Source organism: Scleropages formosus, chromosome 8 (genome assembly GCF_900964775.1).
Source record: "Scleropages formosus chromosome 8, fSclFor1.1, whole genome shotgun sequence".
Lineage (NCBI taxonomy): Eukaryota > Metazoa > Chordata > Actinopteri > Osteoglossiformes > Osteoglossidae > Scleropages > Scleropages formosus.
The window spans coordinates 29326886-29343644 of NC_041813.1; the positions used below are offsets into that span (position 1 = coordinate 29326886).

The window sequence follows — 16759 nt, forward strand, 5'->3', positions numbered from 1 at the left end:
ATCTGCATTTCAGTCTGGTCACTGGAACAGTTTTCACCAAGGAACGCTTTTGTTTTAAATGGACACTTTATCATTTTCCCATGAAATTATAAAGAGACTAATATTTTTTTGGAAAATAAAAGTTACATACGCGGGTTCGTGTTTAACGGCACTTGTCTGAGAAGTCATGCAAGTGCTGAGATTGCTTCGTTTAAACTGAATCGGTTCATCCTGGCAACAACACGTCGCGGTCGGTCACAGCTACTGGCATCCTGATGTTTCCTAAAATAAACAGCAGTCTGAACACGACATGTAGTAAACGCTCTTTCAAAATGCTGAGACATCAGTAAGTATTAAAACGTACCTGCTCTGAAGCAGGCAAAAATCTGGTAAAATGGCAACACGTGGTATGATTCATGGCTACAAAATCAAAACTGGATGCAACAAGAAGTGAAACGTACTTATACTTAGAGTTCATGTCTTTACAGCAGCAGGTGCCTCTTGATGCCTCAAGCCCATCCAGTGGGTCATTCTGTCTCAAACGACCTTTCCCCCCAAATTACTCTGCTGGCTCGGCGGGGAAAAGGTCTCATTCGGCTGGTCGGTTTCACGGAACTAAGCTGACAAGTCGTCCAACGTATCCATTTCATACAAGGACAGAAGCTGAAGCAAGATCCCTGGACCCGAACACCCGTGATATTTTCTTTGCGGTGAAATTTCAATTCTGTAGCTCTGACTGACCTGTTCTTCTCTTAGCCTGGAGATCAGTTTTTTTTTTTTCTTCATTACAGCCTGAATATCTTGTACAACTTGAAAAGATTCATACTGAAGGTTTGTCCATTTGCTTTGTGGAATGAAAAGAATTATTGAGGAATCATTCATTGTCGTTACAGATCAATCAGTGAAAATAAAGCAACACTGATCACTTGCATAATTCAAGACTGATGGGTCTTCAGCGCTAATTTGTGTTTAGTCCCACCAGTGACCAGGGACCACAGTTACATTTACTCATTCGGCTGACACTTTTCTCCAAAGCGACTTAAAATGTTACTCACGCAGTTAAACAGCTGGGCAATTTTACGGGAACAATTCAGGCTAAGTACCGTGCTCAAGGGCACTACAGCCGGAGGGGGGATTGAACCTGTAACCTGCTACCACCCGTCCGCTATGTGACTATTTCCTAACACAAGTTTCCACTGCAACACGGAGGGTTTTCGAATGTCTCTAGTCCTCAGCCGACGTGATTTACCGAGATTTCACCACTCCAATGTGCGACTCCAGCTACCATCACTCGACGCGGTTTGAGCGATTTGTTCGAGGAGCGACTCTGTCATCGAGTGTCATTGAGCGAGTGTCAGACAGCTAGAGAGAACAGCTCACGAGCCACTGAATAATCCGCTGAGGTGGGAGAAAAAGCGTCATCCTCGCCTTCCTGTAGCTCGCAACCTTATCAGGCGGCTGAGTTTTTTTTTGGTTATTACTGGTAAATGTCGTATCACCCCACCTGACGGGCCACGTGAACCAGAGGAGCCTGCGGGGAAGCCGAGGCGCGAGGAAACCGCAGACGCCGAACTGGCGACTGATCCGAACGGCAAAAAGCAGCATTAAAAACAGGTTCTTGGGCTGCGAGCAGAAGCCGTCGCTGCAGACAAAGTGTTAAAACGGAGCAATTTACACGCTCAGGTCAAAGTGCGATATGTCTGCCGACCGCTGCGACAGGAGGAAGGAGAGATGCGACTACAGGCGTCGGCTTTCGAGAAGTTCAACAAGCGACACATCTATGCAACGAACCTGGAAAAGTACTGATTATCTGACTATTTCAAGAGCTCATCTCGGCACATTCACTTGCGGCGGCAGACTGACACCGAACAGCTGGACCGCGACACGGAGAGAGGAACCACAAAATCGGCTGCGGAAGGGTGTGTGAATTACGCAGCTTTCCGGCCGGTGACGGTCTCCTTGGCCCCGGGCATTGTGGGAAAGGGTACCGGTATTTCAGTCACGGAGTGGGAATGACGCACGGCGGGAGGGCCGGTTACATGACATCGATCTCCCTTTCGATGCCGACGTACTTCAGGGCGTCGGCCTGGCTGTACCTGAACAACGGCGAAGCGAGAAGAGATGTTTCAGGTGCGAATCGTTGACATGCCGATCCACGATTAATACAACACATACGATGCTCTTTGCACGCGCCTACTCGGGCGTGCGTGTGCCGCTTTCTTTTCCCCACGCGAGCCAGTGTGGACCTCTTCGAGAGCCCCGCGGGACTCGTTCAGGGTTGGCGGCGCTCACGTTCCAGCTCAGAACTCCGCTCGAGTCCCCTCTACTTTTAGGGAACGAGCAGCGTCTGCTCGGCTTCCCCCCGTGCGTTCCCACGTCACCACCCACCTGTAATCGAAGAAGAGCTCCTCTCCTTGCTGGATAGCCCTTTTGGCGAAGATGCCGATTCTGTGGTCCCCGTTGACCATCACCACTGCAGCAGGAGAGCCATCGGTCAGCGAACTTTGCGCTTCTGTTCGGTCGATGTCTCAAGCGGCTTCCCCGAGAGCTTTCTTACCTTTAGCGTAGCAATTCGGGTTCACCGAGTGGTTCGCAAAGCGGATTTTGTTCCCCTTGCGGGTGGCATCCACGACAAAGTCTACAGGACAGAAGAGCAAAGTAGAAGACACTACGCTCTTCATTTCTACAGACAGCAGCACATCTCCGGTAGGTCTCGAGGACACCTGTCATTGGCCCCGGAGCCAACGGACACCCGACGCCCCCTGGTGGCCTTTTCATTTCAGAACGTCGACGAATTACTCAAAAAATTCGGCTTCCTTTTCTGACCACCGCCTTTCAGCTCACACGGACGTGCTTAGGAGGGTTCCTTACCGTTGTTGAGGTTGAACAGGAAGCTGGACATGTACTTGTCATAGATCCTGCCTCGCCTGTCAGCCTCGTCCTGGGAGATGAGCTGCGGACACACAGAGAGGCTCTACTCCTTCCGTTCCGCGGCACGGCGAGGGAAACGCAAGCCGAGAACTCGGACGCCGAACGGCCGCGGCCGCTCTGCCGGACTTGCCTCTCCGCAGTACTCCGAAATGAACTCGTTCTTCTGCACGGCCTCCTTGATGAAGGTGCCCCACCCGGCCACGTCCGACGGTGCCAAGAGAAGGTGCTGGAGGGGTCGGAAGTCACGGATATGCAAGTTCGGTTGGGCAACGTGACGCAAAAACATTGCAGTGCGGCACGATTACGGTGCGGTACCTCAATTAGCGCGGCCGAATATAGCGCTCTTTTAACGTAGCCCTCGGAGTAATTTATTGCTGTAATTTCCCCTTATAGAGTGGTTTCATTTAGCCCCCCGCCCCTTCACAAGGACGCATCCAGATGGCTAGTTGAGGTATTGCTGTATAGAGTTGTAGAAGTACGCAGTAAAGGTGTTCCTCGCCTGCCTCGCACCCCATGCTCCCGGGATAAACTCCGGACCGCCGAACAAGCAGTTCTCGCCGAGCACGAAGGAACGACGGTCGCATCCGCTCAGCTTCAGTCCTTCTGACTTTTTAACAGCTGACACTTAAAGAAAAGTTACTCGGCGCTGCTGTATCCCGCATTTCCAGGGGAGGCCCGCCGTGCGCTTCCACCTTTCAGCGCAAAGGCTACAGGAGGAGACACGCCTGTAGAGAGGTAAAGCCCACCACGGAGCGTCCGGCAAACGCCTTTAAACCGACGCGAGATCAGCACAGAGCCGCGAGACCCAACGAGTCGCACCCCGAGGCCCCTCCTCCCTTGCCCACCTTCTTGAGGCCCCGCTGGATGCTGCAGTTCTTGCAGGAGACCGTCTTGCTGTCCCAGTGCTCGGCAGCGCCGCAGGTCACGCACAGGTCCGGGTCGCACTCGCGCACCGCCAGGTAGCAGGGGCACTGCTTGGTGTTGCACTGGGTCTTGCAGCGGCAGCCCGGGAAGCGGTTCTGACCTGGACGCAGAGCCACAGAGACGGAAGCTCCAGCGCCCGAGCGCGACAAAGAGCCCGGGAGCGGAGACCGGAGACCCCCCCCCGGGGCCCCGACGCGTCTCGCCGGCGCAACGACACCGGCTCGGAAGAGGCGACTCACACGCACTGTCGCACTGACAGAACTTCTCGCAGAAATTCTGGGTCATCACGCAGGGGCACGAGCTGTCGCAGGGGTGTTCGGGGTGGTCGCACGGCTGGTAGTTGTACACCTGGTTGGACGAATTGTCTGGCGACACGGTGGCGGTGAGTGGTGGGGGGGGGACAAGACGACAAAGGGAAATATGAGCGGCGAAAGGCAAACAGTTCATTTCTGCAGAAAATCAAAAGCCTGAAGGTTTTTGCTTTCGGCTCCAACGGGGGCGGAATGAGCTCCTCCGGTCCCTCGGAACCGCTGAACACATCTCTTCCCTCCTGAGCTCCTACCTGGTGCGCAACCCTTCGCTACACAACCTTGTCGACTGCACGCGCAGCTAAGCGGTAACGTAACGTTGCTCCTGAACTACGTGACGGCACTCGGAGAACCGCGTCTCCGCATCTCCGGCTTCCTCTCCGCTGGCGAAGAGGTCGGCCAAGTTAATGAGCGTCACGGCAAAGGATTCGCAGAACAAATTAATTTGACGGATGCAGTTTCTCTCTCTCTCTCCCATACACACACACACACACACGCACGCAAGTGAAACACACTGGAAGCAGCAGGAAACGCTTCACTTACAGTACCTTTCCTGAGCTGAATCTTCGCCCACAGCCTAAAGAAATACACACAGACACACACACATCAGCTTAGATTTTCTGCAGTAGGCACAGTTTTGTTCATGTACATTCTCAAGCAACGCGCGGCACCGTTACGTAGACGGGGAAATGAGCCGTGTTTAAATGTTCACCCCTGCAAGAGAACACACACGGGGTTCTCCCTTTTCCCGCAAAACCCGCGTGAAGAATCTTCTCTTGCCGCAAAACTCACGTACGCTGTTGCGTCGGTGATACGGTGGCCGCATAATCACGGTGAAGCGTAAACGTTACCGCTCGGCTTAACACTCGCCTGTGCTTTCTCTTCTTCTTCTGGGGGGAGATGCCTCCGTCCTCCACAGGCACCCGGTGGATGAGGGCCTCCTTCACCGCAAAGTCGTACACCTGGGTGTGGGGCAACACACGAGGAGGCGATCGGATCGTGCACCCGCACCGCAGAGTTCCCGCGCGGCGGCGTCCTCATCCGACAGCTCACGACTCCCTCTTCACCCCCCACCTCCTCCGAGGAGTCCCAAAAATCCACCGGCTCTTGGAGCAAACTCCCTCTTCCCTTCAATGCTGCTGAATCCCTTCCAGCGTTCAATAAAGGTGTCAACACACATCTTTTTCGCACCCGAGCTCCCGACAGCTTCGCAACGCAAACGTCTACCATGGGGCAGCGACTCGAATGTGTGCGCCAGGGAAACTACGGTACCACGTACACAAGCTGTGCTTTAAGAATCCTTTGTTTGTATCCGGAGGTTGCGCTGGTTCTGCGGGAGCGTTACACAGAAAGCCCAGAGGGAGCCATCCTGTCGAACTACCGCTTGATCAGCTGTGTAAAATCCCTGCACTCACTCAGTCACCGCATCGGTCCCAGCGCAGAGAGGGACCCGGCTCATCACGCACAATCCACGGCACACCGTCACACACCCGTATTTCGCTTCATTAATGACAGCGGCGGCGTAAAGACAGAGGGCCACAGCCAGAAGCCCCCAACACACACACACGTACATCCCGGCCTTCCTCACCTCCCTGTGCTTTCTGCGAAAGGTAGGCTCGGGTTAGCCTTGTGCGGCCTGTCAACCCTCCCAAAATACATACAAAATACGCCGGCGTTGCGGTATTGTCCGCCGGTGCCCGTGCGGCCGGCAGCCGCTAGTGCGAGGGGTTCTAGTCTCGCTGCCGACAACAAGAAAAGTCAAACGCCGCACGGCTGCGCGCTAAATGGAGCGGAAGAGAAGCTGCGTGTGCGCGTGTTTGGGGAGTTTAAAGCTTTGCCACCCGGCGTAACTCTAAAAGAAGCAAAGCGGTTGTGCGTGTGGAGAGAGCCAGCCTTCTGGAGAGAGAGCACGCTGCGTGCAAAGGGGCCGGCTGGGGAGAGCCGGGACGGAGAAGCCATAAACAACCTCCGCGCCGTAATCGCGGGCTTGGGTTACTCCGCACGGGAACAGAGGGTTCTTCTGCTCCTTCGCCCCTGGATTTGCGTCTGGGCCAGATGGAGACGCTGGCGGTTTTCACGGATTCGACCGGAAGGCTGGCCGAGACGGCGCCGAAGCCACTTCCTACGCCCGCAGCGTTTGTCAAATATTGCCAACGGTCCACAGACCAAACGCGTACGCTCGTTAAAGGCCATCGAGGGCCCACGCGGCCCTCAAGATCGCCCTGCGGTTAGTTACGCTGTGAACGGGAAACGCCGCGGCCGCAATCCCACCTGTCTGCACGTCTTGGTGCCGATGAGGCGGGCGATGGAGCAGAAGTTGTTGTAGTAGGTGCCGTGGAGCACCCGGAAGAGCGACTCCTCCGCCCCGCTCCACTGAGGAGGCGGCGGCGGCGGCGGCAGCGCCGTCGTCTCCGCCTCCCCCTCGGGCTCCTCCCCCGCATCCGACACGGGCCGCATCTTGGTGGGCGTCTGGCAGCGCGAGTTCCCCTCTGCGGAAACACAACACCGCCGTCAGCGGAGCCTTCCCGGTGCACTTAGCCCTGGCGCGGAAACGTTCGTTTCGTAGGCTGCGGAGAAATTCGGAAAAGTTTTTTCCGCGCATTCGAAACGGGACTAAGACAAAGCCTTCGCATCTACTTCCCAGATCTCGAGAACACAGCTGCCTCGGTACAGCGACGCCGCCATCGGCAGGTGTCGGTACAGAAAAGCGAGAGCTGGCCGAGAAATTGAGAGACTCCCGTCGCCCGCGCTGCTCGTCGCAACTTCCGCTCTTCGAAACCCCGTACGATGTCGCAAAAGCGTTTAGTGCCAAGTGGAGGGAGCTGGAGGGACCGCGTGTGCGGCGCTGCGCTGGGGATGACAGCCGAGTGTCGAGCTTGTCCATCGGGACAGCGGAACGGATGTTATGCAGAGCGAACGGGATCTCTGGAAGTGTGTCAAAAAAGGAGACCATCTAAACAGGACAAAAGAGACACGCAAAGGAAGAGTGTCGAGCGGCACTTTCCGGATCCGCGCGCCGAAGGCGGCGAGGCCACGGCGACACGTCAGCGAGCCAGAAACGTGAGCGTGTGTGAGCGTGCAACGGTTCCGTACAGGCACCGCGGCACCCGTCGGGCGCATCTCCACTGGCGTACGGCACCGTGGGTGCTTTCGGGCCCGCACCTGCTGCCGAACGGAGCTCGGCGCTCCCTCACCATCCCATCCCCCTGCTCGTGTCCGCAGGGCAACGTCCAGCACTGACGGTTCGGTTACTCTACAGCGACGGTTCTGCAGATGTTTCCATGTCCTGGCTGTCTTCTGCTAGTGCTGCCTTTTCATTTCCCTTTAAATGAGATCCAACTCTGGCACATTTGTTGACTCTTACCGGGGCAAAAGAGCGGGGTTACGGTGAGCTGCGGAACTCGTCCCTTTCATAGCTCACTTGCCACAAACCCGCGTGCCGGCAAACACAGCAAGGGAAAGACGCGTCTTACTACGTGGACCAGATAAGCGATGACTACAGGATGTCCCAGAACAATTTATGCCATGATGAAAAGGCTTTGAAACCCTTTCCGCAATCATAGATACCTAGAGCTTCTCCTCTGATTTATTCAGCAATCTCCACTCATCGAGGTGGGAGGTGCCCGTCCAATCTTTTCGCTCGACCCTCGACCGATGCCAAGGGCGAGGGTCAGCAACGTTTCAACGAAATGAGCATAAATGACATTAACGTTACCTGTTCACTCAGACATCCTTTATCTAACGTTACATTTTGCTTGAAGACCTGAAAATATTCAGTGTGAAAAACACCCGACAGCAGAGGAAAAAAGTATATTTAGAAAATACGCAAACCGAGCCCTTCGACGCAACCTAGAGAGCGGCACTTTCGGGGAACCGTTCGGAACCGTCCGAGCTCAACTCAATCCGGCAACATTTCCTCGCCAACATTCGATGGGTTCGAAGCCCGTTCGGGGGTCTCGGGCACAGGGTGCCGAGCGCAGTAGCGGTGGCTCTACCCGATGAGCTGTTGGTGTCCTGGTCGCTTTCACCCTCCTTGCCCTCCCCGGGGGGAGCGGAAGGGCCGGGACAGCTGGAGCTGGAGGAGCGGGGCTGCCTGCGTCGGCGCCGGGACCGCGGGGACCTCAGCATGTTCTGGTCCGCAAACTCCTTGGCCCCTTTCTGCAGACGGGACGGCAAGTTTGCTAAGACGTAACGCTTCAGCTCCCAACAAGTAATGTTTTCTCAACATTCTGGAAAAGAGCCTACGGTGACGCAGGACTTTCCTGTAAGAAGCACTAAGAGCCCCTCTGCCCCTCCCTGCCTCGTCGGCGAAAGCGGGCAGCGTTTGCGCGCCCCGCTCACCGGCGCCGCCTACAGGAAGCAGCCAGAAGGGAGGACGCGGCTCACCTGCAGCAGGAAGCAGTCCAGGCCGCACGGCTCCGTCTCCATGCAGATCTCCTTGCTCTTCCTTTTGTACATGTTGGGAGTGGCATGGAAGGCTGCGCACGGAGACAAAAAGAGCTCTGAGCGGAACAGCGCAAAGGCGTCCGTCCCAGCCGAAAGCGCGCCGCCTGCTGGTGACAGCGAGAAGCGCGCACTGCGGAAAATGACCCGGTGACACGGCGGTGGTGAAAAGGCACCGACTGCCAGGTAAAGGCGGCAGGTGGCGTAACGTTAGAACCGCAGCTTTCGGACTCAGAAGGACACGGGTTCGGATCCCACCTCCCACCGTGGTACCGGTGAAAAAAAGTACTTACTCCAAATTGCTTGGATAAAGTCTGCCGCTGTACAAATAGGTAAATCATCGTAAGTGACTCTGGAGAAAAGTGTGAGCTATGTGAACAAATGTAACGTAAAGGCTACCGCTTGGAGTGTCGCTAGAGAACACAGCTTTGAGATGAGAACCTCGACTGCTGCAGTGACATATTCAACACATTTCATCGAGAGATAAAAGCGTAACAAGTCGGACGAAAACATGTGTGAAAGTACGCAGTAATGAAAAAAGGAGCGACTGGACTCGAGGGACTCGGAGACAAGGGGGTGACATTACGGTGGAGGAAGCAGTCGTATTTGAAGCAGCGTCTGCAGAAGAGGGTGTGGAAGGAGTGAAGCGACTGCTCCCGCTGCACGGACTTGGCGAAGGGCCCGTCCATGTTGGGGGTGCACAGTGGGGGCAGCTTGACTGGACTGGGGGGCTCCAGGAGGTCCTTGTATCTGTGGTCAAGTTGGGGGGGGGGACAGAGGCAAACCAGCATGAACAGACCGCCTTTCACGGGTATGAGCTGCAGGCAACACGTAGCAAAGTGAGTGCATTGACCTGCACTGAAAAGAACTCGGGGGGGTGGGGTTTGCGGAGGGGCGGGCAGGAACAAAGAGCTGCTTTAATTCTGACTCTCACTGCAGAGGTAGAGGAACTTTTTAAGTGCCGAAGTTCAACTCTCTAAAGAAGATCTTCGTTTGTTCAGAGCTGCACAGGATCGATGCGCAGAACACCAAACACACACACACACCACGACTTGGCACCTCGAGATGCACAAACATACTTCTCCTTGAGCTCCTCGGTGGTGCCCTTGTAGGGAAACATGGAAGCGATTGCTGTGAAGATCTTATCGTCGGGGACCTTCTTGTTGGCACAGCAATCTGTTGCTGAAATACAAAAGTAAGCAATTTAAGGACGTTCATTAGAAGCTTCTACTAGTCCCCAACGCTCGCTCATGAGGTTCCTCGAGAGGAAGGAGCTCTTCGGCCATCGCAAATGTGCTCCTCTGCTCGGGATGCTCAGGTCTCCCCATGCTTCACCCCTCTGGGTGGTGGCGGGATGCCAGGCCCCCGTGCGGATGTTGGCGTGACCTCACAAGCGCTACAGCATCTGCATTCCTTCCGTTGCTCTTACAAGTCCACGCTAGCAGAGGCCGTGCAGACGCAGCTGCGAGACCCCCCACTGCACCGCACCGAACCCTACCCCCCTCAGGGCAAGACCCCACAGACAAACACAACAACGGATAAACAAAGAGAGCAGAAAAGGGCTGGGATGGAACGTGTCGCCCGTGCGCGGCGCTATCGAGTTGCGCACGCTTTCGGTGACGCTGTAGCCTCAGGTATGTCGTCTCCACGACTACGGCTTGATTTCGGCGTGGCGCTGCACGCCACAAGCGCTCCGCATCATCGTCTCACAAAGCTCCCCCGCAGCGATCCCTGAAATACGAGCAGGCGGCTCGGCGAGCCGAGGCTAACATAACAGTCCGGATGGGACTTGGCCCGCGTGATGCCTCTCTGGAGGTCCGGCTGGATTCGTTCTGCCCCACGGCCCCGGCAGGAAGAATAAGCCTGAACCTGCGTTCTCAAAGTCCAGAGGTGACGGTCCTAATCGTCACCCGCTGCCCCTGCTCCACTCGCGGGTCTCAAACCCAACCCTACTGGTTTGCGATGCACAGTCAGCGTGTTGCATCTCCCACTATACTTTAGGTTCAAAACCACACTGCGGTAGCCGGTGTGGCTTCTTACCCTCCATCGTCTTCTTCCTGTCACCAAGTGATGGATCTAGCTGGGTCTCCACCGTCACTTTGCCCTCTGTCTTCCTGACTCCTTCCTCTTCCTTCTCCTCCTCCTCCCTCTCCATGCAGCCCTCCTCGTCCCCCCGTCCCGCTTCCTCCTCCTCGTGATCCGAGTGCTGGCTGAGGGACTCGACCAGCTCCTTGAAGATCTCGTCGTTGATGAAGCCGCCCTCTGTGGGACGACAAAGCCGCTACACCTCAGCGACGATAAAGTCGGCACTGCCGCGTCTAGCGCCCAAAGCGGATGACGGACGCCCCTCGCCATGACTTTCACAACAACGGGGCCTCAAACCCACAGCCGACGCTATGATCTCAGCGTAGCGTTTTCTACGACTGTTACTTTAAATCGCAACGACCGTGTGCCCGGGGGCCAGGAATAACGTAACTCCACAGCTCGAGTCTGCGCTAGGGCCGAAGTGAGCAGCGGTCGTCCACCTTGGTCTCCGTGAACGCCGTCGTAGTTGTCAATGAGCTCCTCCAGGAAGGCCTCATCCTGCTCCAGCACTTCGTCACCCATGTAGGGGATGTTGTGCAGGAACGTCTCGTCCTCCACCTGCGGGATCGACAACGCCGAGGCGTCACCTGTGAACACGTGCGGCACAGCACGCGCCTCCTCCTGCTCGGGATGCAAGATGACAAAGGCTGCTCGCGATCACGTATGTAATAATGCTTCGACGCGTCGGCCTGCCGGTGACAGCAACCTACTGAGGAAAACCCGGAACGTTCCGCGAACATCTAACGAGCGTCTGCGGAGAAACGCATCTCTGAGGACGGCCACTCGGCACGAAGCGGCGCCACAACTCGGCCGGGTTGCCGTCGGACTGCGGACGTACCATGAAGTTCTGCTGCAGTGGGGACCAGGAGTACATGAAGGGGATTCCTGCCACCGTGCTCAGGGTCCTCATCGCGGTCGTCTGGCTCTGGAAGGCGGGGAAGCCGAACTCCACCACGCACTGCTGCTCGGAGACAGGGAGGTGACGGGGAACAGTCAAAGTACAGACGGGTGGAGAGACTGCACACTCGACCATTGGGCTTGTACTGTGGTTTTTGGCCCCCTTAGACCGCTTTCTCTACGTTAATAAAGCTACACACACATATATATGTAAGAAATTTTTTTTTTGGGTGCAAGTATAAATTGTGAGGGAAAAACTGAATTTGTAAGTAAATAATAATTTAGGAGAGCACATACTTACATTTATTCATTTAGCTTACAATGTCAAACCACTTCAAGTTATTTACCCACTTATACAGCTAGGTAACTTCATTTGAGCAATTTAGGGTTAGTATCTTACTCAAGCGTACTACACCAGGAGATGAGATTTAAATCGGCAACTTTCGGAGCCAAAGGCTGCAGCTCAAACCACTACACTAACAGTCGCTCTACTCTATCAGCATGGCAGATCTAAAGTTTCTGCCCCCAGAACACCATCGCTGGTCAGGCTGCCCCACCCCACCAGTCAGTTTTTCGCCATCAGAACGCCACGCCGGGCTCTTGGCGATGGCTGTCGGCAGCCCCGGCCAGCTCAGCTTGTCAAGAAATCGCCGAACCACATCTCAGGGCACAAGTGGGTAATAAAAACCCGCTCGCGGCACCTCTCCAATGGGCTGCGAATGCAGGGCTCCAGCTACCTTCTTGCTGGGCAGAGAGCCGATGGAGGAGGCCAGCGGAATGGACTGCACCCGCAGCTTGGACCACTCCTCGTTCAGCAGGTCCGTCCTTCCCTTGATCTTCCTGCGGTTGGACATGAAGAGCAGCTGGGGTGGGGGGGTGGGGATGCAGGATAAATTGATGTCAGAAAAACAAATCTCACAGGGCCTTGTGCATGCAAACACACACACAAGTGCCCACAACCACATACACTGACCCTATGCATGCATGCTAAAGGACCGTAATCTTGGACGGCACAGAGTAGCACCGGTGCATCACAGCTCTTGCTCAGTGGGTTCAAATTCAGCTCAGTCTGTGTGAAGTTTGCAGGTTCCCCCTGAGTGCTCTGGTTTCCTCCCACAGTCTAAAGACAGTGTTAAAGTTAAACTGCTTAATGTGGGTGGCGTGAGAGAGACAGGGGATAGGCTCTGGACCAGTGTCATCCTACACTAGACAATCTTTTTCTATAACGGGCTCATATCTTAAAGCTAAAAATAATAAAAAGTATCAGTCAAACTAATAATATACTATAAGCACTGAAGCCTATTTCCAATTATTTTAAATAAGGAAAATAATAACAGTAATGCGCTCCCAGCCCCTCCAAAACTCCCCCAAAAATTTTCAGAAGTACTGCAGAACACAGTAAAACGCCATGATTTCAGCAAATTATGAAACACATTCACAAACTTTGTACTCTGGGGTAATTCCCACTTTTATTTTTAATTGACCAGTTCTCCACAGAATCAGCAATAAACCAAGCAGGGATCCTGAACACACCGCGTTTATTGTGAACACCTTTCTAAAACTGCGCACTACTGACAAAATGCACACATGCGCCAAAAAAACTACCATCTAAACTGTTCCTGCTAATTGCTCCGCAGTCTCTGCAATCGTTGAATTAAACAACGCACCCAATATGGCCGGGAGACACACTCTCGGAATTTAATACACTTCCCGTAATGCCCCGCTCTCTTCAAGCAACACTATGACACGTCTAACACCACGGAGAGGGAGAGATCTGGAAGCAGACACATGGAAACTACAGTACATTATTAGATTTCTGCTTCAACTTTTTTTGTTTTTGGACACGCTTTGGATATCAGAAGTCAAGCGGCACCGCACTGAAATTTCACATAAAGAAAGTCTGTAATCCGAAGGATGCCCATACATGCAACCAATAAACCGCTGGCTGACGTAACCACCGGCACTCACCTTGACCTCCTCTGCCTTCCGGAAGCGTTTCAGCTGTCGCAGCCGCATATACTCGGACTTGACCCTCTTCTTCCACTCCGCCAGGCTGGGGGCGGGCTTGCCGGGCTGAACGCTGGGGCTCTCCTCCATGTTCCTGCAGCGCAGGGCAGCCCATCCATCATCCCCGTCCACCAGCTCTCACTTAAAGATCAATACACTTGCATGTTACTCGTTAAAATTTGGAGTCAGCAGGTGGTGTACTGGTTAAAGCCATCACCTTGCTCCTGCCGTAGTGCCCTTGAGCAAAGTACTCACGCTGATGACAGGGCGAAAAAACAGCCAACTGAACAAATAAATAAATCATCAAGTGGCTTACAGAACAAATCTAATACTCTAAGACACTGCAGAAAATCATACATACATAATAATAATAAATAGTTTAAGACATAATTTTGTTACTTCAATAAATTTAAATGTTTTTTAAAAAATCATGCTGTTATTTCTTAGCTGATGCTATCCTACAAAGCAAGAAACACTATCTATGTGAGCCATTCGTACAGCTGCCGGCGTTTTCACTGGAACGGGGCTGGAACCTGCAACCTTCTGGCTACACATCCACTGGCCACTACTGCGCTGTACATGCTGCTTCACGTCACTCTTTCACACTGTGGGAACGGAGACGAGAGCGCGGACCGCAGCGCAGGACACACAGATCAGACGCGCTGTCACAGAGACGACACATGACACATGACACACGACTCGAACAAGCGACTGCGCTCTCCGCGCAGCGCCCCCTGCTGGCGAGGAGCAGCACTGCGGCCCGCACGTTAAAAAGGGTCTTTAAAAGACCCAGAAGCACATCCTGCTCTGACACGCAGTGTATGGCGCTGCGCTCACGAGGAAGGCCACGGAACACGAGCACAGACGGACGCACTGAATCGGTCAGTGTACCGCCGCGCTCAGCGCTCCCACAGCCCCGCGGGGAGCACGAAGCGCCACGCCGTGGCTCGAGAGACGCGCGTGTCGCAGCGGAGAGTGGGCGTGTCCGCCCTGGGAGAAGTGCGCAGTGTACTTTACACGTCCCTTTCCACGCGGAATTCACACTGCGGCGTGCAGGAACGACGCGACCGGACGCGGAAAACACACAACCACGTAGACAGCGCTCCTCCGAGGAGCAACGCGAGCCGCGGACATGATACACACACGCACTCGCTGTAAACACGGCGACGTCACGCGTTACACAACCCGAGACGGCGCGCGCACGCGTGACGCAGCGCAGATCGTCCAGCACCTCCAGTTTCAGCACTCACGCTGTTCACACGCGTGTCCTCCTGTGAAATCGGCCACGCCACGGAAGCCCTGCGGACGCGCAGCGAAGGAGCGCGTCGCACTTCCGAAACCCCCCCCTCTCCCCTCGCTTCCCCCCGCGCGCGCACGCCCGCGCGCCATGAGCGGGGTCTCCCCGCCCCCCCCCACTGTCACTCACCCCCTCAGTGACAGCTGGAGGCGCGCTTCGCGGTGCTGGTCCACTGTGAAGCTCGTGTGCCGCGCGGCGCCGTGGACATGCCCGCCTTCTTCTCCGTCTCCTCCTCCTCCTCCTCCTCCTTCTCGCTGTTGTTGTTGCGCAGCCAGGAGCTGCGCGCGCCTGCTCTGCTCCGCTGTGCTCGCGGCGGCCGTGACGTGACGTGATCGTCGCGAGCGTCGTGACCAGTCGCAGCCGGACCGCGCGTGCAGCGCTGACTGAGGAACAGAAGGAACACGCCGACTCAACGCCGGCCATCATATAATGGCGCGTACGGCGAACTACACTCACGATAACATGAAATATGTGGTGCGGCCCGCTCGGAAGGGCGCATTTTGACACGGACGTGATGACGTAACCCAAGTGTTTGTGTGAACGTGCGGAGCGGGAGAGGAGCGTCAGTCAGTCAGTCAGTCAGTCCCACATCATGTGAGCGCGAGCGACGCGTTTACACTGACTGAACAAGTTTCCCGGCGACAGGAACGATTCGTTTTTTTAACGCACACTCGGGAATTACCTTCACTGTTTTCTTTTCAAAAACGCGGGCAAATTAACTGAGCTTCCCCCCCCCCCACACACACACACACACACACACACTGCGCTACCAAGCGAGTGCCACAGGTCCAGTGCTGTGAGCGTGAACACAAATTCCGCACGACACGAAAATGCGGTCGTGGCTGTTGTTGGTGTTCGCAGCGCACGGCCGCCAGGGGGCGCCAGAGCCCAGCGATTTCCCCGCGTGGCGGCGCCTGCGCGCAGTTGTCGCCCTGTCGCTGCTCACCGAGGGAGGCGGAACGACACAGTCGAGGAGATCCTACACGTTCCAGCGTCTCACAGCTGATCAAAGTCAGCACTTAGCACGTGATTGCCATAGTAACTGTAACAAGGATTTTGCGTTGCCACTACATTAGAAAAAAATCACAGTTACAGTCACATAAACTCCCAAAGAGGTAATAATGTGGCTTGAGATCACTTACTATAGTAATTCCTTTTGGACTAAGTAAAGACTGGGAAAGAAAGGCCTGTACAGTGAAACACTGTAATCCAATCTTCTCATGTCACTGTAATCCTATAATCCAAGGTGTGTGTGTGTGTGTGTGTGTGTGCGCGTACACACACCACCACAGGCCATTTACACAGCTGGACATGCGAGGGGAGACAATTTGGCCCAAACACCCCCCTCTCTCAGTGGTACGACAGCTGACATGAGTTACAATCACAAAACTAAACAAGAAGTGATTACAAAAAGTCCATTACAGGAGTATTAATGAAGTGCAACTGGTATTTCGGGAAAGGGAAAAAAGTTATTTCCCAAACACGAATAAATATATACATAGATATAATTAGTGTTGGGTTAAAAAAAAAGATTTTTCATTTTTAAAGTCACTTTAGTGTTTACACACCTGCATAAGGTCAGGATAGATTTCTGAGCAAAAGGTCCCAAAAACAAGGATGTATAAATCTAAAACTTCAGCAGTTTTACCAAACGGGGACCTGTAACAACATCCTTGAGGTTACAAGGCTGTAATATTAAAAATTGCGCTGACATAATTAGTCACTTCTCCTCTGATCTATATGCTCAATGAACATTTACTATGTTATCGGTTCAGCAGGTAAAAAATGAACTATATGCAGCTGCTCATGTAATGTACACTAGTTAATACTGTGGCATGAAACAAACTGACTGCTCAAGAATCACTGCACCCAGATCTCACCCTCTGTT

The 16759-nt window shown here is 54.3% G+C and overlaps 1 protein-coding gene across 6 annotated transcripts; it reads right to left on the minus strand.

Annotated features, from left to right (window-relative positions):
• Positions 1-77: 77 nt before the first annotated feature.
• Positions 78-15491, minus strand: LOC108941744 (histone-lysine N-methyltransferase EZH1-like). Of its 6 annotated transcripts, none has more exons than XM_029254362.1 (20): positions 15001-15491; positions 13536-13715; positions 12305-12430; positions 11509-11631; positions 11111-11228; positions 10626-10847; positions 9665-9767; positions 9172-9335; positions 8529-8620; positions 8138-8300; positions 6414-6631; positions 5013-5104; positions 4691-4719; positions 4074-4199; positions 3756-3934; positions 3041-3136; positions 2851-2932; positions 2537-2617; positions 2368-2452; positions 78-2075 (listed from the first exon to the last, which is right to left on the minus strand). In XM_029254362.1, the coding sequence occupies exons 2-20, from the start codon at positions 13662-13664 to the stop codon at positions 2015-2017; spliced, it is 2289 nt and encodes a 762-aa protein (XP_029110195.1). In that variant the 5' UTR covers positions 13665-13715; positions 15001-15491; the 3' UTR covers positions 78-2014. The 6 variants fall into 6 exon arrangements, with proteins under 6 accessions (XP_029110195.1, XP_029110194.1, XP_029110197.1 ...); XM_029254361.1 differs by having other exon boundaries at positions 13536-13668; positions 15001-15490; XM_029254364.1 differs by lacking the exon at positions 15001-15491 and adding an exon at positions 14825-14911 and having other exon boundaries at positions 13536-13668.
• Positions 15492-16759: the final 1268 nt, after the last annotated feature.